We start from the raw sequence: 25230 nt of genomic DNA on the forward strand, positions 1-25230 counted from the left end.
TCAGTGAGTGCTGTTCCACTTTTACAACAGTGGTCCCAACTGCTCGGTTTCCTCAGTGCCAGGAGACGTCCAGCCAGCACTCCTTTCCATTCATTTACAGCAACTGTTACAGTTGTTCTATTGCATTTGTGTCTAATGCTCCCCCTTTGCAATATCTGCCAGTTTCCAAAAGCATATCTATCAAGGCAGCTAACTGCACTTGTGCCTCTCTCTTGTGTTCCTCCTCTTACTACCAATCCAAGTATACAGTCACCTGAATGTGAAAAGCTTTACAGAACGCTTCCTGAGTTAATCAAATCTCTTCCCATGCACATCTGCAAAGCAGATGGACAACAAAGAAACATTAAGATAAACATTCAAAGCATTTGTTTTGGATAATCTGTGAAGTCCAAATTTCTAGTGGATACTTGCTGGGAACAACAGGAACAGGAATTTTTTGGATAGGGTTTTCAAAAAAAAAAAAAAAAAAAAAAAAAAAAGACATTTAAGTGATTTAGGAGCTTAAGTGCCAGCAACTTACAGTGAGGTCTGCACTCCTGCACCTCCATTTTTGCATCTACTTTGTGTAACCAGAAGTTTTTGTGAAATCCTTGATGCTTACATTCTCAATACCTGTGCAACTGTGCAGCAAGCCACAAAGAACCAGGCCAGTATCACTGCTGACCCACTTTCACACACACCTCACATGCAGGAGCGTCTAATATCTGCAATGCATAAAAATGTATTTAAAGCTCCTCTGGATGGAATAACCCAGTCTAATGTGCAATCATACACTGCCTTCAGGACACAATTTAGCACAGATTTAGGGATAACAATGCATTGCTGAGACCAGCTGCTTTAAGCCCCCTGAAGGCTTTACCAGCACTCAGTCAGACCTAGGTTATCTACAACATTTTCAAGTGTTGCAACTGCATCTGTATCGTTCAGGTTACAATGTAAAAAGATATCTGGCTTAATTTGGCTTCTAGGCAAGTCTCAAATGTAATGCCTGTACGATTTTAACTGCCCTGCTTCCAGATTTTGGCCCTCTGGTCTTCTTTAAGTAACTAAGTCAAAATACAAGTCTTACATTGTTGTCAGGCTGTAACAATGTGGCCTGATTTTTACCATGCACCCCCTTTTGCCTTTTTTTTTTTTTAGACAGGACTTTAGGAAAGGATTTATACATTAATATTTCCACTCAGTGGAATGAAGACCATGTCCCCCTTTCACTTTTGCAGTAAACTGGAACTTACCATGTTGATTTTTGTTGTTATTTTTAAGTGCACTTTTTTTTTTTTTTTTTTAAATTATGTATCAAGACAACTTTACAAGATATTTCCTGGTAACTGTGGAAGAACATAGCATTCATATTGTTCTCAGTGTGGAGTCAAGGCATCACAAATATGTATCAGTTTTCAAAGAAACAGCGTACCCGAAGATTCTGAATCTGCAATGCTGAAAGCTTGAAAAAGTGACTTGTAAAAAAAAGTATTCTGTACCCAGAGAGCCTGGCAGGTTGGTTACTTCTTAGCCCTTCACCTTTCCCACTGCAAAAATGAGGCAGGAAAGAGCCATGCTGGGTCAGGGCTGCAGATGTGAGTGCCTCAAGTTAAGCTTGCATACGGGCAAAATCCTGCTTCCATAGAATGAGGAACAGTTCAGAAAAATGCTCATCCCTCTTCTCTACTGCTAGGCTCAACCTTCTGCATGTTCTGGCACAAAGCACATGCAGAAACCAAGCAGACGGCTTCATTGGCAGAGTACAGCTAGTACAGAGCCGTTCAACAGTGAATAACATACATTCATTAGGATGAGGATGACACATGCAGAAAAGAAATAAGACATCTAATCTATACACTCAGAAGTAAAGGACAGTCAAATAAGTAGACCCAAGCATATCAATCAGTAGTATGTATAGCAAACAACCAAAAAAGACCTTCAGGTTTGTTCCGGAGGGGTTTCCACCAGGGATCAGCACAGCACAACAAACCCTGCAGTACAAATTTTTGTGGCAATACTATCAAGTCATATCCTGACCCAATGACATGGCAAGGAAAATTCACAGCATCTCCTTCCCAAAAGGATACTTCCTGGCACCTAGGCTTCCTAACACGAGCCAGGAGAATGCTAAAGCATTTCTAGAAATGAAAGCTTTCACTGAGCATTCAAGACAACAATCTCTCTTACGCATTTGTCCAGGAACATTTTGGTGCCGAGACAAATCATGCTCCCTCCTTAGCATCTTACAAAGGGAATACACAGCTAACAAGCTAGGGAATACAGCTAAGGAATACACAGCTAGGAAGCACCTATCCACATGATTCAAAATTACAAGGCTGCACAGCTCAACTCATGAGCACTAACTTCAAACACCAACTTCCATTTCTGCAAGTCATTTACATGTGAAATACCATAGAGTGAATTGCTTGTCCTGTTTCAGTTTGCTAACACTGGGACTGCTACTGACTCTTAACACAACCTATCTCCTGTTTAACACAGCGAATCATAAACTGAGTAGAAATGAAAACAACTGACATCTGCCACCAGGAAGGAGGGAATCAAATACTGTCCTGAGGTGAAGATTTTCAAGGCAACAGCTAATTTGTTTGCTAAGCCCAGCATTCAGTCATACAGCCTCTCTGCTGCGAGCACTGACGTGTGTGAAACACTAACCTTCATCACTTCAACCTGCAGGTCTTCGTTGAGCGAAGGAGTCACTTTGACGGCATTCAGCATCTGATTAAGCAACTGTTTCTCATCTGAGTCTGTTTCCACAGATACAAACCTCTCATCAGACAGCAGCTTCTGCAGAGAGAAAACGGCAACGCAGAGGTTGAAGACAGAATGCCTTTAATTCTGCTGTAAACTGCTACACCTAACCCTATTGATGTTTGGTACTACAGTGCCTAGGTTTTATGTACAGATTTAACAGTGATCCAGTAACATCAAATAAGAAAGCACAGCAAAACTTGAGAAATCCATGCCCTGAGTAAACATCTTTTGAATCAGCTGCCATTCCAGCATTTCCTTCCCCCACCCCACCTCTTGTGTGTCCAGAAGAAAAAAAAAATCACAAACCACTCCAAGTAATGCTTCCCATCCCCTCTAAATGAATTTAAGAAAAACAAAACAAAACACTCAGGCTAGGTGTCCTGGCCTCAAACTAGCACTAGCAGATACCCTGCCTAGCAGGAGACAAAGATTCAGGTGTCTAAAATTCTGCTAGGCACAGAACAGAAGCATGGTGGAGGTGGCGCTTCAGATCACTGACAAGATGCGTTTTGTGTTATTCAAAAGCTGACTAATTGTGGATGCCATCAAGTCCTCAAAAGGAAGAACACAGCTAGCTAGTAAACAGCATGAGGACCACAAATATGTGGGAGGGTACCCAGGAGCGGGTTCCATACAGACTGAGTGAAAATCAGATCAATCAGATATCCTTTTCCTCAAAAAAGCCAGTAGCAGAGCCAGTGTCTCTCGTGGGTATATGTAAGGCTGAGGGTTAACAAGAGGAAACAGCATGAAAATATTTGCAATCTAGGAGACTGTCACTAGGTTTCTGTGGAAGCCTATTTTCATGCTTGAAAGCAAGACTTGGAGCATCGCTTAATGGCTCTTTGTGTTATGTTCTCACACCCCTGAGCTAACCACGTCCAACTTCCAGAAGATTTCAGTTATTTCACACTTCTCCCATAAGGACCAACACATTTCTAAAAAAAACAAACAAAAAATAAAAATAAAAAATAAAAAACAACTTCCTCTAACATTGCAGCATCAATTTATTCACAGCCAGTCCATGACCATAAGCTTTCCACAGTTATCAGCTGCCAAAATAGAACACTTTTTTCTTCATGCTTTTCCTAAAGTTCTTTTTTTTTTACTTCTTGTTTTTTTTTAAAAAAAAGTATTTTTGCTATTGTTTTTTTTTCTTCTTTGCATTTTTTCTTTTGTTGTTTTTGTGTCTGTTTTTTGTGTTGTTTTTTTTTGTTTGTTTCTTTTTTGTTTTGTCTTTGTTTTTACTGGATTTTTTTTTAGTTTTGCTTTTTTGTTTTTTGTTTGGTTTTGATTAGTTTTGTTTTTCCTTTTTTCTTTGTTGTTTTTGTTGTTTGTCTGTTGTGCTTTGCTTTTTGTTTTGTTTTGAAACGTTTGCTTTTGTTCACTGAACCTGGACAAACCAGGCCCTGTTAGAATTCTCCAGCAAGACTGACACTCTCTCAAATACCATAACAGCTTGTCTCCAAATTGTTTTCAGTGCAGCCTTACTAAGAAGGGAGAATTAAATCAGAACCATGTAGCTGAAGCATGGGGGGGTTCTGACTCAAGACAAGGGGGCAACTTCTTTACTGTGAGGGTGACAGAGCACTGGGACAGAAAAGTTGTGGAGTCTCCTTCTCTGGAGATATTCAAAACCCGCCTGGATGCCATCCTGCACAATGTGCTCTGGGTGACCCTGCTTGGTAGGGGGGTTGGACCAGGTGATCTTCAGAGGTCCCTTCCAACCTCAGCCATTCTGTGATTCGGTAAAACATCACGAGGACATGACCAGTGGCACTATTTCCTCAGAGTTCTACTGAAAACACATCTTCCATATAGTCCAGAACCACCTTCACAGGTATCTCTCATCGGTGGCAGGCATCCTGCAATAGAGGTACCCACTCAAGTCTTTTTCCAGAACCAGCCTTCTTAGAAGTTCCTACTGCAGCACAAAACTACCTCGACTTAGTTCCCAGAAACAAAACCTTGCTCTGTCCCAGACCAGACTCAGAGCAGTCCACTTTACCCTGTACGTTCTGCACCACTTCTGTCCTGAGGCTCCTTCTCAGCTTCAGGTCTGTAGCACATTTCACTGGTTCATTCCTACTTTATATTTTCTGCACTTATACTGGTTTTGGCTGTGATAAAGTTAATTTTATTCACTGTAGCCCACATGGTGTTTTGGATTTGTGACCAAAACAGCACTGATAACACACTGATGTTTTAGCTATTGCTGAACAGAGCTTGCACAGCATCAAGATCTTTTCTGTTTCTCGTGCTGCCTTGCCAGTGAATAGGCTGGGGATGCACAAGAAGCTGGGAGGGGACGCAGCCAGGACAGCCGGCCCCAGCTGAAAAAAGGAATACTCCCTACCCTTATGGCACTGTGCTCAGCAATAAAAGCTGGAAGGAAAAAAGAAAAAAAAAAAAGTAATGGGATGGGGGGTGGGGGGGGTGTACTGGGTCTGGCTGGGATGTTAACTTTCCCTGCAGCAGCCCATACAGTGCTGCGCTCTGCACTTGTAGCTAGAACAGCAGTGGTATCACACCGGTGTTGTGTCTGCTGCTGAGAAGTGCTGGCACAGCATCAGGGCTCTCTCTGACCCTCCTAGGGGGTGGGCGAAAAAGTGAGAAAGAAACATCAGCAGGGCAGCTGACCTAAACCACCCAAAGGGATATTCCATACCATATGATGTCACACTCAGCAATAAAAGGTGGAAAAAGGAAGAAGAGGGGAGGGGTGGGGTCTTGTTGAGAAAACGTCTGTCCTCCTCCCGAACACCGGCTACGTGCGTTGAGGCCCTGCTTCAAGGACGTGGTCAAGCATCGCTCGTTTGTGGGAAGCAGAGAGAATTTCTTTCCTCTGCTCTTCCACACAGCCTTTACTTGTTTTGTTTAGTTATTCCCTTTCCCCCTCCCTCTTCCCCTTTCCCTTTTTTCCCTTTAGTTGAATTGTTTAATTAATATTTCCTTAATTTTTTTCTCTTTAGTTAAATTATCCTTATCTCAACCCGTGAGTTGTTCTTTACTTCTTCCCCTCCTCATCTGAGGAGGGGGAGTGAGAGAGCAGTTGTGGTGTTCAGCTGCCTAGCACGGTAAAACCACCACAGGGGGATAAGAGATGGTGTTTATCTTCCTAAGTAATGTTTAGCTGTGATGGAGCCCTGCTTTACTAAAAAAATGGCTGAACAGCTGCCTGCCAATGGCAAGTAGTAAATAAATTACTTATTTTGCTTTCCTCCTGTGTGCAGCTTTGCTTTGTCTATTAAACTGTCTTTATCTCAACCACAAATTTCCTTTCTTTTGCTCTTTCAGTTCTCTTCCCCATCCTGCTGTGGGGCAGCAAGTGAGCAGCTGTGAGGGGCTTAGCTGCTTACTGGGGCTAACCCACAACATTTTAAAAGAGTTTCCACACAGTGGTATATCAACTGTTTTATCAGCATCCAGCCTAACAAGATACAAGTCAGTGTACAAGGAAAATATTATGTTTTTCTACATAAAGGAGAAGACAATTAATTTGGTATGAGAGACATGGAGCTGCTGGAGAGAAAACAGTGAAGGGCCACAAAGACGATAAAGGGACAGGAGCATCTTTCCCACAAGGAAAGGCTGAGATAGCAGGGCCTCTTCAGCCTAGAGAAGGCTCAGAGGGATCTTATCAATGTATATAAATACCTGAACAAAAAGAAAAAAAGGTGCAAGAAGAACAGAGACGGGCTCTTTTCAGTGGTGCTTGGTGGCAGGACAAGGGACAGTGGGCACCAACTGAAGTTTCCATCTAAACATCATAAAACACTTTCTCATTGTGTGGGTCATGGAGCACTGGCACAGGTTGCCCAGAGAGGTTGTGGAGCCTCCCTCCTTGGGGATCTTCAAAAGTCACCTGGACATGCTGCCAGGCATCTGTCTCCAGGTGGTCCTGCATGAAGAGCAGGATAGGACCAAGTGACCTCCAGAAGTCCCTTGCAACTTCAACTGTTCTGTGATCCCATGACCTACTTTTGCTGAATGCAAGTTGTACTTCATCTCATTTGTCTTTTATCCTACTTTTAAAGCACCCCCACGTGTTTGTTTTTGTTTGTTTTTAATTCTTCATAAATCTTCACATATCTTAATTGCAGATGAAGAACTGTTTTGTTGCCTGGATTACTCTTTTACACTTCTAGATAGGCATTAACACGTATGGCACCATGCTGTAAATCCAAAACCTTGCAATTCTAGTTCTTACAGAACCCAAGCATACGTGTTGACATGTTGACAGAGTAAGACAAAGTAAAAGGATAATAAATTTTATCTTGACTGAGTGTTCCCAAGAAATCCAGCACCTGGACACTTTACTGACCTCTTCATCACTTGACTCAGTTTAGTTTTTAAGAAATTAAGCAGTGGTAAGGCTTACTGAGGGTAGCACAGGGCCACACAAGGAAGACTACACCTCTGCCTCAATGTTGAAAGCCAGGAACTGCCACCTATCTCCAGAACATTTTAACTTCCACATAATCAACAACCTTGACTTGCACCCTAAATTCCGAACTCCATTACAGAAACACGAACATCGTTGTTACATCCACCAGGAGACAGACATTTTCTGTAGTATTTTTCAAAAGAAAAGCCTATATTTCCTTGGCACCTGCTACCCTTCCTATTACCCCCCCCCCCCCCCCCCCCAATCCATACCTGCATCCCTGCTAGAGCCTGCTGGGCCAGCTTCACACTCTTCGATTCCAGAGCCAGTTGGAGAGGAAGGAGACACTTCTCCCTGAAGTGAAATAAATAAATAAACGTGAGAGGTAACAATGGAACTGGTATTCAAAAAACTATGGTTCCAGAAAGGCTGTATCACTTTCAGTAAGATAACACTTGGATGCAGTAAACAAGGGCAGTTTCACAACTCTGTGAGGTACTTTTCAAGAAAGCTGACATATGTCTTCACATTCTGTTAAAAGTGGCCTTTTTAATTGAAATTTCACAAAACACTTCCCAACTGTTAGCCCTCTGTGTGCATACCCGAATGTGCAAAGCATGAAGAGGAGATTCACAGATCACTGGTGGTTCTTCAGCTCAGCGTTGTAAGCATTACACTTCAGTCCCTTGACTGCTGTTTAATATTCAGACTGACAGAAAAATAGTTTCGTATTCTACTTTCTGCTTTTGACCCAGTGCTCACACACTGAACTTTTATTTGGTGACCAAACCAACAGTGCCTGGAGCTGTAACTTTTCCCTTGCTCCTTGTTATGGGTCAGAAAGGGTCTGCAGCACCTGGAGAACCCATAGCAGCCACAAACCTTTTTAAGAAAATCTTGCTAGTTGGCAGGAAATTCATTCCTGATCAGAGATGCTTAGCCCATGTCTGACCAGTCTCCCTGAAGGTTTGCAACACTTTATTAGGTCACGTATCATAAGAGGCACTTATCTGTACCCAGAGTCCAGTTTTGCATGTGTATAGACATGCCTGCTTGTGGCAAAGCATTCTGTGCCAGCCCTCAAGAGACTGAGCTCTCCAACCTTCTTTGGGAACACCTGCATGAATTTCCTGCCCATGGAGACAAGTGTGGGGAAGGCAAGAAGGGAAAGACAACAACTAGGTACTTCTCTTATTTAACTGGAAACTCAAAAGCCCTGATTTGCTCAGTTCGGAGCATTCTCTTGTGTTAAAATTTCAGTGCATTCAAACCTAAACCCATTGGTCTTCTCAAAGCAGAGAAAAAGATGTCTAATCTCTAAAACACCAAAATGAAGCATTTTTCCTCTTTTTCTATTATTTACTGTGAGCCACCTTGGACCTGATTTCACTTAATTTCAGTTGACCAAATGATGATTATTTGCCAAAAAGTATATAAAAATAAAACTCTTACAATTCTTAATGATCAATTCTGATACAAACGAAAATACATGCATTACTCCAGGGTGCATAATCTGTTGTTCCTTTACAAATCCCCCCTTCATAGCTAGCTAAGGGGAAGCCCTAGGTTAGAGCAGTAGTAATTGCTGCAGTTTCAGCAATCGTCAGTTACCTAAAGTCACACTTTGCCAGAGTCTGCCCATAACCTACCAGCCTCCCTCCAAAACTGAGGGTCTACAACATGAAGGTTTTATTTTATTTTTTTTTAAAAAAAAAAAAAAAAAAAAGGCAAAGAAGAAGAAGAAAAAACTAAAGCTGAGATTACCAAACTCCAGCCCTTTCAACTTCAGGGAACCTAGTTTGCAACTCATTCATTAGATACCATTTGCATCAGGGACTTAATGTCCGTTACAAAAATCAACTCTTTATTTCTATGGGTTCAGTTTGTATTCCTTTTTCTCCCTCCATCTGTCCCAAAAAGGCACTCAAATCACAAGCTCTCCTTAAGGGGCACAAAACTGCTGATTATTCTTTGAAAGGCAGCTCCTCTTCCTTAATGATAAAGTAAAGACTAGTGTCACAGGCCTTAATGATTAAATAAGGACTAGTGTCACAGGCATGGCTCAATTAAGCAATCTAGTGAGCTTCTGTATTCAACAAAGATCTCTGGAGAATCTGAAGGTCTTTCGCATTTGTACCTTCTTCCCAGGTTACAGGAATTTGTAAAAGGTCATTTGGCTTAACACCAAAAGCAGCTTTTTTAATTACCTTGAATTAACACAGATTTCTAAAGACCTTCCAGTAGGCTATATGTATATCTCAAAATAGGTTTCCCACAAAAAGCTCGCCATTTGCTTCACTCAGGATATTCTGAGAAATAGGCAGGCACAAAGCCCAGTTTTCCCAGAAGATCCTTTCCCGAATGCTTCAGGAATCAATTTAGCTAGAAGGACTCTTAAAACCTGCAAGTTTCACATCCAAACTACCTAAAATTATTCAATATCTGGGATATATGTCCTCAGAGTGTTCAGTCATCTAGACCTAGAGAAACTGCCAAAACATCTATTCCATGGTTCAGACAGCAATTCTTTAGCCAGGACAGAACTGAGCACCAGCTACTACTGCCAGCTTTGCCTAAGCCTGGGAACACACATAGTGTGCAGGAAAATTGTAAGAAGACTTACTGGTTTAGAGTTGCCACAGCAGTACCTCTCTAACACACAAAGCACATTTAAGTGCTTACCTTTGTGTTGTCACTTTGACTTATGGTCTCTTTTAAAGCATATTGTCAATATTATTCTGTGTGGTGAACTCAGCACTTGAAGTTAGTAGATCAACAGGTGCCAAAACAAGGTCCCTGTGCATTAACTGGCATTCAAACAGCCAGAAACACATGGGAAAAAAAATAAAATTAAGAAAAAAAAGTCACAATAATGTATAGAACTAACTGTAGTGATGCTAAAAACTGACAGTTATTTAGACCTACACCTCTTGAGGGAAGAACATGGTTCTTTTAGACTTCCTACAGTTCACTGCAGCAACATCTAAAGATTTGAGTCATTGCTAATAAACAAAAAACATTCTCATATTAAAGCAGATAGAGTAGAGGAGAAAGGGAAGGCAGTCGTAAGTCACTGGACTGGATCCAGTTTAGTTTCATTATAATGAAGACAGGTGGGAGCTCCTATGGCTTATGTGTAGCTACCCTGCACATCAGCATGGTGCCTGCCATCTGTCGTCACATACTGTAATCAGCGGAGAACAATGAGAGCTGTTTCTTGAGATACCTCCCAAAATGAAGAGCAAAAAATGACAAACAGGAGGATGGAAATTAGAACAGATTCAATTAGCTGAACTTCTCATCCTTGCTAAAAATGTTTTAACTGAAAATCTAATTAAGGTTGCTGCAGTCTCTGTTCACATTGTATTTTCAGAGAAAATGAATTGCTGTTGTGTCACTTCCTGTCCTTGTTATACATTCAGCCTATTAAATCTTTAGGCATTTCCATGCTACAGCTATAAAACACCTGCAGAGATACCTCACCACCTTTGATCAGCTTGAGCATCTTCCATGCTTTGGTTTGACCTGCCATTTAAACTCATCATCCGCTGGGATGAGAACGCAGAGGGTCAAGGCAGACAGTGCTCAGTTAGAACAGGAGATGATGTAAATTAACGCAGTTGGTCCTTATTAAGGTCTACCATTAAAAAACGGGTTCAATAAAGCTGCACAAGTGATAACGTCAACCATAATTTGGTATCAGAATGCAATTAAGAAAGGGATTGAGGTTTGCCTTATGCCTTGCAGCCATTTTATGGCTGCAGCCCGTTCTGAGTGGTCCCATGGTCCCCTACCACCGGACCACATTGCAGTTCTATACTATCAAGTGACAATTCATTCAGCTTGCATGGTGCTACACATATACGGTATTTTACGTGAAGTTCTCAGAATAAACTAGTGCACGTTGACATACCTTAAAACAGGTTTGTTTTCTTGTTTAAATTACCCTCGAGAAACTAGTCTCACGCTGGAGCTCCTAGGTTTCTTTATTGCTATATGCAGGTTTCATGCATACCCACACAGTTACTGGCACAAATACCATCTTAAACCTAAATGAGGTGAGTCAGGTACAACACTGGGGGGGCATGAACAGAAAGGGACACCTTTGACCTGCAGAAGAAGGAAGCTACCAAACGTCAGGATATGGTAACCTAGGCATAGATACATGAAACAAAGCAATGAAAATGGAAGCTGGAGGGAAGTTTAGATTGTGTAAAGAAAGACGAACAGTGAAGAAAAAGTGCATTCAGATACAAGTAGCATATTATGCTGAAATCTACACCACTTGCTGGAAAACATTGTTTGCGTATGTCCACGCAGCAGTGCTCTCAAAAGAGCTCAGTTTAAGAAAATAATAGCAATGTGTGGAAATAAGCGTGGTAAGTGTGGACCTTGTTTCATGCAAAACAGAGTCAGCAGAGAGCACTACAGAAAAAAACTCAGCTCCTACTGAGGCCAGCTGGAGCTTTGCCGCTAGACCTCCACGGTGTGTGGACTGAAGCCCAAGTGGCCTGCCCAGGGTCAAGCAAAAAGGTCAGTGACAGAACCAAGCACGTCCCCAGGAGCAGTATCTTCAGGAGCACAGGTTGTCCCTCCTGAGCCACCCCACCCCGCCACTGTCAGCTTCATAAACTGCAGAATGAGTCATGAGAAGGTAAACAGCCTTTATGTTCAGCACTCTGAATAAAAACCACCTTCCTAATAGTCTGAGTTTGCCACGGCTCATCAACCTGCCTCTTTTTCTGCAGGTCTGTCACATGGGATGATCCAACAAGCCAGTCAAAACACACTGCCAAAAAGGGCAGAGCAAGACGGACGACTATTTTAAATAAGAGATCATAAAATCTTTCCTTTACCTTAGTTATCAGCATGCAATTTGCTTTCCACAGTATAATTCACAACCCAGACACTTGGGATTCAGTCCACACACTGTGGAGGTCTAGATAAGCTGTTTGTTAGGCAGCAAAACAGTCATAGCTAGAGCCGGACATTTTTCAGTCAGAGCAGCAGTGACAGTGGAGAAGAGCTCCTCAGTCCTGGCTGCTTAAAAGGAACAAACTATCACAGCATGAAACTCCATTAACCTCACTTACTCAAGCAGAAAATTTGGCCCACCATGAGAAAATAAACGGTAAAAATAAATTCTCAAAATTCTGGACATACTCCCAGCTGTTACCTTTAAGTACAATAAACAGAGGCAAATATTATCCCCACATGAAAGGTATGGATTTAGTTTGTGTAAAACAAATTCCAGCAGGGTCAATATGAACACATAGGCATGTAGAAATAGAAACATCCGTAATTCTTGTCAACGTTCTTCAAGCCATCACAGGAAAACAAAAGAACCCGTGAACAACTTTATAGATCAGAATGGAAGCACTTAAACCCTGGAGGAGTGGGAAATATATCTTTTATTCAAGCAATGACTCTTCATGAAGAAGGCAGATTTTCAATCCTTGCTCACATGTAAGACAAGTGGTTAATTTTATCTACAGAAGACATATGAATGCCCCACTTATGAAGACCATTACAGTTAAGCTTAAGACAGAAGTTTGGAGCTTGCAGTGTACAAGCACAGGGCAAGTTCTCAAGCCTCAGTGCAGCAAGTCAGACCAGATGACTACAACAGACATGTCATTGCAAATAGCATTTTGATATCATTTACAGAACTCTATCTTTTATCCTGTTGTTCTAAAACCAAAGCCTTCCGGTTAGAGCCCTCCTTTTCAGGGGAGAAAAAGGGAAGAAAGCAGAACAAACAAACAAAAAAAACAACTTTACGACGATCATGCACTGCGAGACATCAGCGTTACAGCACTGCATAGGAACAAGCAGTGTTGAAGTGTACAGGTCCTAAAAAAAACAGTGAGACACTGCTGTTGTACTAGTTGATATAAATTCTGACTTGCTTTGACAGGGCCAGGATTCTACTCCACTTACTCAGACAAGCAGAGTCACTTGTGAGCATGCTTTCCATATTAAGAGGATTCCCCCACATAACCTGGTGAGATTCCACCTTCACTAATAAGTTTGTAACTTCTTGCTGAAAGCATTTTCATTTTTCTTCCTTGCCGCTTGCAGCTTTTTTTATGCCATTCTTCTTCTGCCTACACAGTACAAACTCTTCTGCACACTTATTATGAAAAGGGTTCTTGTCACATGGCATGAGGTTTAACTCTCCTTTTCCATCCATCCCTGAGTCTCCCTCACCTCAACTGCTGACATCAGCTCTCTCCAAGTTCCCGCTGGGTCTTTCCTCCAGCTCAGTATTTCTTTCCTTTTTACTTCATGTATTCCGTCTTCCCTTCAGAGTTTTTACTTTACAAACCAAGGCACAGAGTGATATCTTCACCCTACAATAAACTGAACATGTCTCCGGAGGGAAGCATGAGTTGTGCATCAGAGGAAACTTTATGACACACAAGAAAGGAAGAGGGAAGCGACGCCTGAATTTAGCTTCACACAGTTTGATAGCTAGAACTTTAACAATTAGTCAACCTGAAATATTGAATGAGACTGTGATTTAATGCCTCTTGGTATTAAAAAGGTTAATTTTTTATTACCTACCTACTTTCCAAGAGAAATGCATTTGCCTTAATAGCAGAAGTCTATATACTTCATGGGAAAGGCAATGTAACCAATTTAATCTTCAATCTAGCCTAAGGCAGCTGACACAACAGAATTCAAACCGACTATAACAATTGAATAGCTCAGAACCGTCACTCAGCTGAGGGTGCTTTTAAGGTCGTTTGCTTCCTTGCCACACTCACTAATAACATCTTCATCTCAACACAAAGTTCCCAGATAGCAGCCTGATACTGTTGTCAAGAGGAAAAAAGAAACATAAGAAAACATAAGCACGCCGTGTACCTTTGCTTGAGAGAAGGGAGACAACAAATGATTATACACAATATTAAAGCGGACAAGGCTAAAATGCTAATCAGGATGCTTCCAGTCTCCAAAGCTGTAGCATAATCTGTGATACATTATCATCACTCTCCCTAAAACATCCATCTCAGTAGATTTTTGCCCTTTGTGCATGACGTATGACAGCCACTTAATAATTCTGCTCTTGAGGAATTTGATGACACGTGTAAACCCCGCAAGGTCTTCATCATAGAACAATCTGTATCCTTTCATCGATTTTATTTATTATCATGTGAAGCACAGCATAAAGATGAGGTGAGGATCACAGTGTCCATCCTTGGCATATACCTCTCAGCCTTAGGAAGAGCACTCGCTGGACTAGCTGAGCCTGCGATTCTGAAAGCTTATCAAGCTGTTCCATGAAATCTCTTCCTTACATTTGGTGAGCTTGGAAGGGAATCTAAGGGTTTTCCACTGAAAATGTTTGTTTCAAAATTTCAGTACACTGCAAACAACAAAAAAGCATTTCACAAGAGTTAAACATCCAACAGAAATTTACAATGCTGAGATGGGTATGATAGGAGTGACAGAAAAGAAAGAGATAGAGCAGCATAGACATCCTGTTAATGACCTTATTTTCTCCATTGCAGCTGGATAACTTAACTTCAAAAGTTTGATGAAAAAATAGGAGGAAGTATATTTCTGTTTGTCTGTTTTGAAGGTTAATGCTGCAACCTGTAATCTCATTCAACTTTCACAGCAGTGCAATCTTAAATCTTGACAGACCAAAGGGATAGTTGTTAAAAATACCATCACATTTACAATGCACTGTGTGTTTTATACTCCCTGCACCTTAGCACACTCAATTCCTTAAACAAACGACCATTCAAAGAAACCAAAGGTAGCGTGTTTCCTGCTGCTTTGTTGCCTTTTATGGAAGGTAAATAAAAACTGTGAGAAAAGACATTTATTATTCCCACTCACCCCTTAATTTTCTAAACAAATAAGAGTCATGAGTTGCATTACACAACAAAGACCACAGCAGAGCTGAGCCTCATTTTTAAGGAAAACGGTTCACACAGCTTCAGAGCCACTTTTCTTCCATCCCCTGGATCCTCACCCCCAGCCATGCTTCATTCTCTAAGGCAATTATCAATAGCTTCCTGATTTTCTCACTTTTTTCTCCTTTTCAAGTATTAAAAGCGATCGGAAGTTTAAAACACACTGCTATCCCATTATCATCCTTAGACCCTGAGGGCAACATTTCAGTTGTTAGAAATTGGACAAATGTTCAAACCTGACTGCTCTAATCCTTTATTGGTGCTATTCCTATACTGAACAAGTTGCGTATATCACACAGTAACTGCATGCTTTTGTCACAAATCTAGAACGGACTTTCAGAGAAATACGTAAAAGGAACAAAGAGCCAACACAGTGGTAAATATTAAGGTTCATTGCAACAAAGAATGTCAGGAAGGGCAGGAATTTAGCCTCTGAAACAACAGCCACCATCCTTTAAAACCTCCCACTGGCCCCAAATAAGAGCAACAGAAACAATATTTCAAAATCCATGCACTTTTTTCCCCATGAGGATACTAAACTTCCTTTGATACCTTCAAGAGCCGTAAGTCTGCCTGACAGGTTTTTAGGGATTCCTAGATCAAGAGGCCTTCCAACATTCCCCAAACCTTGCCTTGACAGCAAGAATTCAGACGTGCATAGCAGACACTGACCCTATACACCCCTTTCGTTTCCAGCACTTTTATTTTGTGATCCCAGAACGAATGCAAAGTTCTGTGGAGACAAAAATACCTGCCCATCAGGCAAGAAATGGGGCCAGTTACATATCTCGGAATAAACATGCGGATTGATCCAAACACAGGATCAGACAGTGCTGCGCTGCCTTTCTCAACACTTAGTCGCTCCCTCCACACACACCAGAACCAGGAATACAACTTTTCAAATCGAGATCAGAGCGCATACACCACTCAGACACACCAAACCGTAAGTGCCCCCAGAAGCCTGGATCCAGCACGTAGACTGACAACAGAGGAGATGCAGCTCAGCAAACCACACGGTCTGTAAAACCTCTTCTTGGCCAGATGCCTCCCAGGCAGCTCATCATCCGCTTGCTGAATGCCAGAGAGCGGCTCTGCAGTGGCTGAGCAGCATGAGTCACACGTCCAGCGGTCAGCTTCAGGAGGAAAGCCCGGGAGCAATTAATGCCAGGTGGCTGTGGCACCAAGAGCAGGAAGCAGTGTTTTAATAAAAAGAAAGGAAAGCTAACACAGAGAGGTACGTTCAAAACATTTCCCTCAAACAAACAAACAAAAAAACTCAGAGAGAGTCATCACTCCCTCCCCACTCCATTCTTCTCGTCAGGTCATCTGCTAGACTCATAAACCACTCCCAAACAAAGCAATAGGAGATTTAGTCTACTGCTGTCTATAGATTAAGAGCTTCCACAGCCATACCAGAAGGAAAAATTAAAAAAACGTATACACATTCAAAAAATAGGTAAATGAATATTAGTTCAGTTATTAATTTAAACATCTGTTCTTTTTTTCTCCTCCTCATCATTATTATAGAAACACAGAATGGTTTGGGTTGTAAGGGACCTCAAAGACCACCCAGTTCCAACCCCCCTGCCATGGGCAGGGACAGCTCCCACCAGACCAGGTCGCCCAAAGCCCCATCCAGCCTGGCCTTGAGCACCTCCAGGGATGGGGCATCCACAGCTTCTTTGGGCAATCTGTGCCAGGGCCTCACCACCCTCTGAGTAAACAATTTCCTCCTAATATCTAATCAAATCTACCCCTTTTTAGTTTAAAGGCGTTAGTTCTTACTCTGTCACTCCACCCCCTGACAGAGAGTCCCTCCCCAGCTTTCCTGTAGGCCCCCTTTAGGCACTGGAAAGCCGCGATGAGGTCTCCCTGAGGCCTTCTCTTCTCCAGGCTGAACAATCCCAGCTCCCTCCGCCTGTCTTCATAGGAGCATGATTTAAGACAAATGTGCAATGAAATAAATAAAAATTTTGATGTTTTAATCAACCAGCATGCTAGCATACTACTTGAAAAAAATGAAGATTTTTGATTTTTTTCTAAATCCACGAAGGAGGATGTATATTGTATGTTATTACCTTAGCCCACGGCACACAAAGTTAATCAGTTACAATCTCAAGTGGTGATGTGGACAAATTCTTGACAATAAACTACAAATGTTAACAGGATATCACAAATTTAAGCTTTTGGCTTATATACAAATAAAACAAAGATAATCTGCTTCTTGATTCACAAAGCTATTATCAGAAAGACAGTGGACCCTACTAGATGGCCAACATTGAATGGATAATAGAACAGAAGAACCAGCAGACAATTACCCTTCCCTACCAACTGCATGAGACTACAGATGATATGCTTACCAAGTCAGAGGTGACATGTCTGCGTATATTTATAGAGTCCCCCCTCTATTTTTCTATTCCCATAATAAACACATGTAAACTTTTTATCTTTTAGCAACATTGTTCTCAATGGATAAATGCAAGAGGAGTAGTAAATTTCTGTTCACATTTCTCCACCCATTTTAGGTTTGCTTAATAACTCTAAAGTAAGAAGTTTCAAACAACACACACATTAAATTTTTTCCTATAGTTAGGAAAGCAAAGTTAGGAGTGCTGGATGATATAACCTTTTATAACATATTAAAATATTTTTTAGATCAAACTAAAAAATAATCATAAAGACTAATCCGCCCCCCCCCCCCCCCCCACTCTCTCACAGTAGAAAGGAACTAAACGAAGCTATGAACAAAATAAATTGGATGGGAAAAGAATGAAATGAAAGCACAAATATTTCTTCACAATGGAGAAGCCAAAAAATGCATCCCAAGAATCAAGAATCTTTAAATGGACACACTATCTGCAGAGCAAAGTGGATGGAAGGATCCCAGGTATGTTTGGTCACGATCATACCTCATTTACAGCTTTTATTACTTGTTGAGCACATGAAAACTAAAAATTATACATTGTTTTATTTAAGAATTTGCAAGCCACAGCTACTTTGCAAGGTATCAGATACAAAGCTAGAGACACAAAAATAAATGGCAGAGTAGAACTTCCAACTGCACCCCCTCAAATTCTTCTGAATCTGACTACAGAAAAAAGGTAAAGAGTGTAACTATTTCAGAGGTCAGCTAGATTTAAGGTTTACTTCTGCTCCTGACAGCTCCTCATTGCATTGGTTTCCCTAAGTTCACAAATAGCCCTCAAAAACTAGCATGAAGATGAACAGTACTTGGACATAAACATGAGACACAAAACTGGACATAAGGTGGTTATGTTAGAGAACCCTGCTCACCACAAACTTCTGATTTTTTCCAGCTCTAATCCCCAGAAGTGCTGGCTAGTTTTGAGAGGCCGCTGTGAATTACCAGCGAGATTCAAGGTTTTGTAGTAGTGAACATAGGAACTGCTTCTAACACAGACTTACAAACGCTCAGCACCTCTGAAAGCCAGGATCTGTATCTCTCTGATTAGGTACACAAAACTGGGGTCTTGAAGGCTTGAGCCTGTTCCTTCATTTAATTTCAATTACTTCCTGAAACTTTTAGGTACAGAAATGTCCAGCACACATACATGCTGCAGAGATAAGAAAGCATTTGGCAGGCCTTTCCGGTTCTGTGAAGAAGGAATGCAAACATTAGTTACCGTGCCAAAACACTTCACTCAACACGTCTCAGCCATTACTTTAAAGTCCATAGGGGAAACTTTAAGCTGGCATTGACAGCAACATATACCATTGAGAATCTTGCCTATGCATCATCATCTGCATTTCTCAGAGGAAATCACATTTCTGCAGGAGGAAAGAGACAACACACTGAACTCAAGTCTGCAACGATGTTTTTGCTCTACTAGCTAAAGGGCAAAATGCGTGTTTTGCCACTGGTTTGGTCAGAAGAAAAAAAAGACAAAAAACACAGTAGTGATAGGATAACAATAAGACCTGGAAAGTGCAAAAGTGTCCTAGAATATGTGACACAGTCTCTTGGTAGTCAAAATGTTTTTCCAAACAAATTACAGCAGGGATGTGGCAAGAAAATCAGTATACAAGATTCCAAGTTCCAGTGAGGATAGTAACACCAACACACAGCAGCTAAACTAGCCACCAAACCACAGGCTCCCTCACAAGTCCCAACCAACCTCCTCTTTGCAGCACCAAGTCCATGCTGACTGAAAGCCACTAGGTTTTATACAGCCTATAAGGCATGGCAATTATATAAAGCATTCTAAAAGCCCCTTGCTTAACTAATTTTTTTCAAAGTGGTATGTGACTGTTAAGCAACGTCTAGACTCTTATTTTATTCTGGTGTGCATATACATGTTATTTCCTCATGAATGATAATCTGCTTTGATCAAATATTCTTTTTCAACGCTTGTTTTTTGTCTCTGTTCAGTTACCTGTTATGGAACATATTTTAGCCTCTAAAATCACAATGGAGAAACTCGCCAGGAATTAGCCAAGAAGAGAGACCAGCTCAGTGCAGGTAGCTTGCCCCAGGACAGAACTTGGCATTTGAAAAATACTGAAATGAATGTGGCCCAACTTAGTAGCAAACAATTGCTGGTTGACAGATGACATCAAGCTCTTTCTCAAGCTATCTTCCACGTGATCAATTCACCAATTAAAACATCAGCACATCAGTTCCTTTTACCTAATTCATTATTTATGTTATCCATCCAGTCTCCTCAAGCACTTAGTACATATTTAATTTTCACACCTGTTCATCAAAAAACATCATTCTATTCAGGCCACAACAGCCCAGGCGGGTTATGACTCTTCCTTCTCAAAAATTCAGAGGGCATCCAGGGAAAATCTTTAACTAACTTAAGGTAATTCTCATCCCAGTCCACTCTTAATTGCCTTTACTATTTTACACCCTTGCTCAACACCCCATTCACAGGTTAAAGTACTAAGGAAGCACACACACATTTCTACCTCGAGGCAGAGCCAATGGGACTCTGTGGGGAAGTCTGTATTTGTTGGTGATTTGCAACTCTTTAGGAAGTGAGTCATTTAAATAATGCCCCTCACTAGAATTAATATTCAAGGTCATTAACTGGGATTTGGACTCATAAGTCCAATTAACATCAAAGGAAGCTGAACAGCAAAATAGTCTCATTTAGCCCTCCGAAGATATGCCCAATAGATCACCATTAAACTAATTAAAAAATGACATTCCAGGCTGAATGTCCAATCACCACATTCCCTTGGGGAAAAGTATCCCAGGCGCTTCCAAACCATCGCAGGTATGTGCTGTCTAAACCACTACCAGACAAATGCTGGAAACAACTCCCATACAAATGCTACAGCTGAGCCTGCTAACTAATTGCATGGACTTCAGGAAAGGCAGGAGAGGAATCTATGGATGCGAGCAAGCCAGGACGAAGAAAGTCTACCCCAACACTGTAGCGGAGATAAGAATGTAGCTTATTTAATACATACGAAATACCTGAAATTCATTTAGTCACTCTGAGGAAGTGCAGAGACAGCTTGTACTCCCATGCTCACACTAGGACCACTGTCTTAAAACACAATGAAAGACCACTACTCATCTAAAACTGCTTTCAAAAGCCACAAATGTCCTTTTATATTTTAAGGAGGAAAGGGGGTGGGGGAGAGAGGGGAGTTAGGCAGAGAAAATAGGTTACACCTCCTCTTTTTTTGTAAGCAGACATCATTATTCAGTTCTAGAAGGAAAAGGATTTAAATAACGGCATGGTTAAAAGGCACAAGCACCAGCACAACTTGCTAGCAGAAGCCAGATGCTGCTTTGTGAAGAAAGAGAAACTGACTGAGGTACTTACCAGATTTGCTATTTCTGGAAGCGAGCCAGCAACCACCTCAACTGGACATGACAGCTCATGAATCTCTGTCCCACATTCTTATGCAGTAAATATGTGCCCAGATTGTGATTATTAGCAAAATATAATGTAGGAAAATACTGACGTATTTGTTTTGTATCTGGTATATTCTAAGGACACAACAAAATTTCCTACTAAACACATCTGAATAGTCTCTCTTCACATACAGTACTCAAAACATGCATTTAGCTGCTATTCGTGGAGGAGACTTCACAAATACTTATTGTTCTCCTGAACTACCTTCCACACCGTCTTTAATACTTTCCGTATGTTGCAACTATGGACTTCAGATCCAAGTTGTGGGCTAGGGTCACTTGATGGAAAAATGATACATACCTTCACTAACTCTGGTACCACTGAATACTCCAGGCTACATCCCAGGCTCTGCTACTACTCCCAGTAACGTCATAGCTGTAAAGGTGTGAATGGCAGATTCAAAGTGGGTAAGCAGCCAAAGGCTGATGTGTGTTTAAACAGATGATGCAATCTGTAGCCAATCAAGGTGAAATAAGGCAAGGTGCATGGTCGGGATCTCTCCATGCTACATCTGTCTTGGTTGTATTTTTGGTCTTTGTCTTTGCCCTATTTTCAAGGCTATCCTTTTGCAATGTGCTGTTCTTTAACAGCATGGTGCTGTTCTTTAACAAATACCAAGCAAAGATGAGCTCTTACCATATTTTCACCGGTACATTATACAGGCAAATTCCAACCCAAAAGGCAGCCCAGAGTGCTCATTTGGACCTTAACAGTAGTTTGTTAGACAACGAAGAATAAACTCAGAGTACTGGGAAAGTTAGTATTTCCTCAGGCACTATCTCAGGTTGTGTGGCAGTGCCTACATCATAAAGATCCCATTACCAAAGCTTTTACTCAAATTTTCTAACATGCCCTTTATTTCATAAGAAACAAAACCCACCCCCCACCACATACACGTTTACTTCACAGCTACACTTGCCAAAGTATTAGCTTTATGTAAAAAATAAATAGGATTTACAGCGGGGAGAAAAAAAAAAAAAAAAAACATTAAAAACATTGGACGAAAAAGAAGATGCATCTTTAAAGAGGTAGTGAACAAGGAAGAAATGTGTTAACAGCTAGCTATCAGTCTTACAGAATGAGAAGAGTACTTATATACAAAAAGACCATACCCTGTATTAAGTATAGAAGCTGATAAATGAAAAGATAAAGAGCTAAGTTTTCTCCAATCACAGTGCAAAGTAAACAATCTAATTCTAATGGAGGTACTGGGAATTACTAATCCAACTGCTCTCAGCTGTTCTGCCTGTGTCAGAAATGCAGGGATCTGGGATTGGTCATGTCAGACCTGCGCTACATCCATTCCCTATTGACACCAGGCCCCTTGTGGACACTGTAACTGGCAGTCATGCAAAGCAGCAAGAGAATTGCTCTTATTCCTTCCCTATTTGGTGACTGGTCTGGAATAACTACTTCTCCAATTCTGTATTTTTCCTTGCACACAGCTACACCAAGAGCAGTGGAGAGAAATGAGGTGGTAAAAATACTCCCAAGAGAGTAATACTGTGGTTAAAAACATCACTTCTGTCAGCAGCTAGTAGTGATTATCCAGAAAGAATACAGGACAGCGCGAATTCATAGCAACACTCCTACATATTCTCTTACAAGCTCAATTATCTCTTGCCATGACACTTCTGAAAAAGAAGGGGTACTTTTGCATATAACAGACCTCAATCAACTTCTTCCATGGATTTGCTGATGTGCTTTTTGAACCAATGCAACCTTTAACATCCACGACATTCTCTAACAAGAGAATTTTAAGCATTTCACATCTTATCTATAAACTGTGTGAAGTGGCATCCTCCTGTTTTGAGCACTGAACCTGCTAGTTTCTGTTGATGCTTCCTATTGAGTCTGTTGGGAGGGGCAGTGAATGATTTTGTCTATGTACTTTCTCCCTAACAATCAATTGCTAAAATGAGATCTTAAGTAGCTTTACAAATGGGGGCAGCACCGCCTCCACCACTTTATAGGTGGCCAAATGAAGACAAGAGGAAGGGACAAGACTTACTCAAGATAACCTAGCAGGCTAGAGGAAGAAGCAGTCATAAGAACTACATTATTTAAGTTCCTACCCGTTGTCCTAGCTATAGGACAGCTATATACCTTTCTGTTTTCAGAATACTTTCATATTTTTTTAGATAATTCTTTCACAATTTTTAGAATACGTTTCATAAGAAATCACAAGACACGGTTTTCAGTAAACAGTAACTGGCGTTACTGTTTCAGTAAACAAGAACTGATCTAGACTTAAAAGAAAATATGCACACTGAAAGATTGATATATGTATCATCACACTGGAGACTGCAATTTAGAAGTCAAACAGTATCGGACCATAGAACAACCTTCCCTTCTAACCAAGTATCAGCATTATAGATACTGCTGCCCAGTTTAATACTTTTCCTTACAGTTTATTTATAAATGGAAGCCAAGGGCACATCAACAAAGTATTCATTACAACTAACCTACAGATGTGTATATCTAAACTAAGGAAAACACGCAGATTCAGACCCTTCCTAATTAGTTTGTGATTCAAATTTTGACTTCAATTTTACAAATACTCACAGCTCCGCCAGTCTCAACATTACATGTTCTTACCTTAGCTGATATGGAGGGATCTTGACAGCAGCATCAGGAGAATCCAAGGTTTCTGTGTGATCAAAGAAAACAATAAGACCTTTAAAAGAGACTCTGAGTTCAACCATGGACTACATCCAGCTATGATCCCTGAACCAATGATCCTCAGGTTCATACCTACTGCAACCGAGAGAACAATAGTCACAGCCTCCTGCAAGATTTACGTGACTATCAGGGCACCGGGCACCCAATGAGAAGGCACCAAGTACCATCTTTTCCTCAGTGAATTCCCTTTCACGTATCAGCACGTCTACTAAAACCAGAACAGCACAGAGGATGCTAGCATGGCTGCTGTGCGAGGGTAACACGCAAATTCATGGAGCAATCTGCTGAACATCCAGCTGAAGGGCTGGTAATGAGACAGCAACAGGTTTGAGCTTTCACAAACTCTGCTATAATCGTGTACAGATAAGAAAAAATAAAAATTGCCATCTCTTGAAAACTGAAGCAATGTTCAGTGTCATGGTCTTGCTGATACAAGTTAAGGGTCTTGCTGACTAAAGCTCCAAGCTGTTGGTGTCAAAAGCACCTCAAGTCACAGACAACCGACACTGAAATTTACCTGAGCCTGTATTCCCCTGGAAGAACTCGTATCGGTGATTATTAATCCCATTACACAGCAAGAATAGAAGAGCTCATTGAATCCAGTCAAAATTTAAAAAATCAGCTTTCCAAAAAGCTGCCGGAACACAAACCAGCAGTAAAAAAAAAAAAGTCCGTCCTAGGGTTTCACCTGCGATGATTTGGGAAAGGGCGCTGGGGGAGGAGAGAGCCTTGGGCAGACGACGCCCCCGCCGGCCTCGCGGACCCCCGGCAAAGCCCAGCCCGGAGCCGCCCGGGGCTCCGCATCCTGCAGGTGCCCCCGGCCCCGCAACAAGCACCTGCCCCGACCCCATAACACCTGCCTGGCCCCACAAGACAACCCCCGCCCCGTACCGATGGCCCAGGTGCAGCTCTCCTTGATGGCCCGGTGCTTGCTCCCCGACGCCTCCTTCTGCAGCTTTCGCAGGATTTCTTCCATCTTGCCTCCCCCGGGCTCCTCGCCTAGCCGCGGGGGCACGGGAGCGGGCGGTGAGGAGGAGGAGGAAGAAGGAGAGGAGGAGGAGGAGGAGGAGGAGGATGAAGGCGGTGCAGCTCTGGTGCTGCCCCCACCGCAGCCGTGCCTACGCGGGGCCGGTGCGCGGCTCCCCGCTGCCGCCCCGCCGCCGCTGATGAATCACGGCGGGCTCCATAACGGGGACACGTCAGTCGGTGCCGCGCCGGAGTCCCTCCTCCTCCTCCTCCTCCTCCTCCTCCTCCTTCACCCGCCCCGGGCAGGCCCCTGTGGCGCAGCCGGGCTGGGGCCGAGCCTGGCCCCGCCCGTCACCGGCGGGCAGGGACCGGCAGCGGCCGGGGCGAAGCCGGGCCCGGGGCTGGGAATGAAGCGTGGCGGGGAGGCTGCGGCCTGGCCGGCTGCCATGGCTACCGCCCGCAGGGCCCGGTGCCCCAGGCCGGTGCCTCCATCGCCGCTCCGACCGAGCACGGCCTGGGCTTGCAGGGCCCGGAGCCCGTTTTCCCCAGGCGCCGGCCGCGATGGGGCTCTCCTGCCTCTGGGCTCGGGTAAACGGCATGATCTGCGGCTTTCCTCCCA

The 25230-nt window shown here is 42.3% G+C and overlaps 1 protein-coding gene across 4 annotated transcripts in view; it reads right to left on the reverse strand.

Annotated features, from left to right (window-relative positions):
* Positions 1 to 24918, reverse strand: part of ARFGEF3 (ARFGEF family member 3) — a 93195-nt gene extending 68277 nt beyond the window's left edge. For 3 of the 4 annotated variants that reach the window (XM_035323283.1, XM_035323282.1, XM_035323280.1), the window contains exons 1-4: positions 24537 to 24918; positions 23562 to 23613; positions 7414 to 7495; positions 2656 to 2787 (exon numbers count right to left, since the gene is read on the reverse strand). In XM_035323283.1, the coding sequence (XP_035179174.1) occupies positions 2656 to 2787; positions 7414 to 7495; positions 23562 to 23613; positions 24537 to 24621 (351 nt within the window). In that variant the 5' untranslated portion in view covers positions 24622 to 24918. The remainder of the gene's footprint in view (positions 1 to 2655; positions 2788 to 7413; positions 7496 to 23561; positions 23614 to 24536) is intronic. The other variant, XM_035323284.1, reaches the window with a different exon arrangement.
* Positions 24919 to 25230: the final 312 nt, after the last annotated feature.

This window comes from Oxyura jamaicensis, chromosome 3 (assembly GCF_011077185.1).
Source record: "Oxyura jamaicensis isolate SHBP4307 breed ruddy duck chromosome 3, BPBGC_Ojam_1.0, whole genome shotgun sequence".
NCBI lineage: Eukaryota > Metazoa > Chordata > Aves > Anseriformes > Anatidae > Oxyura > Oxyura jamaicensis.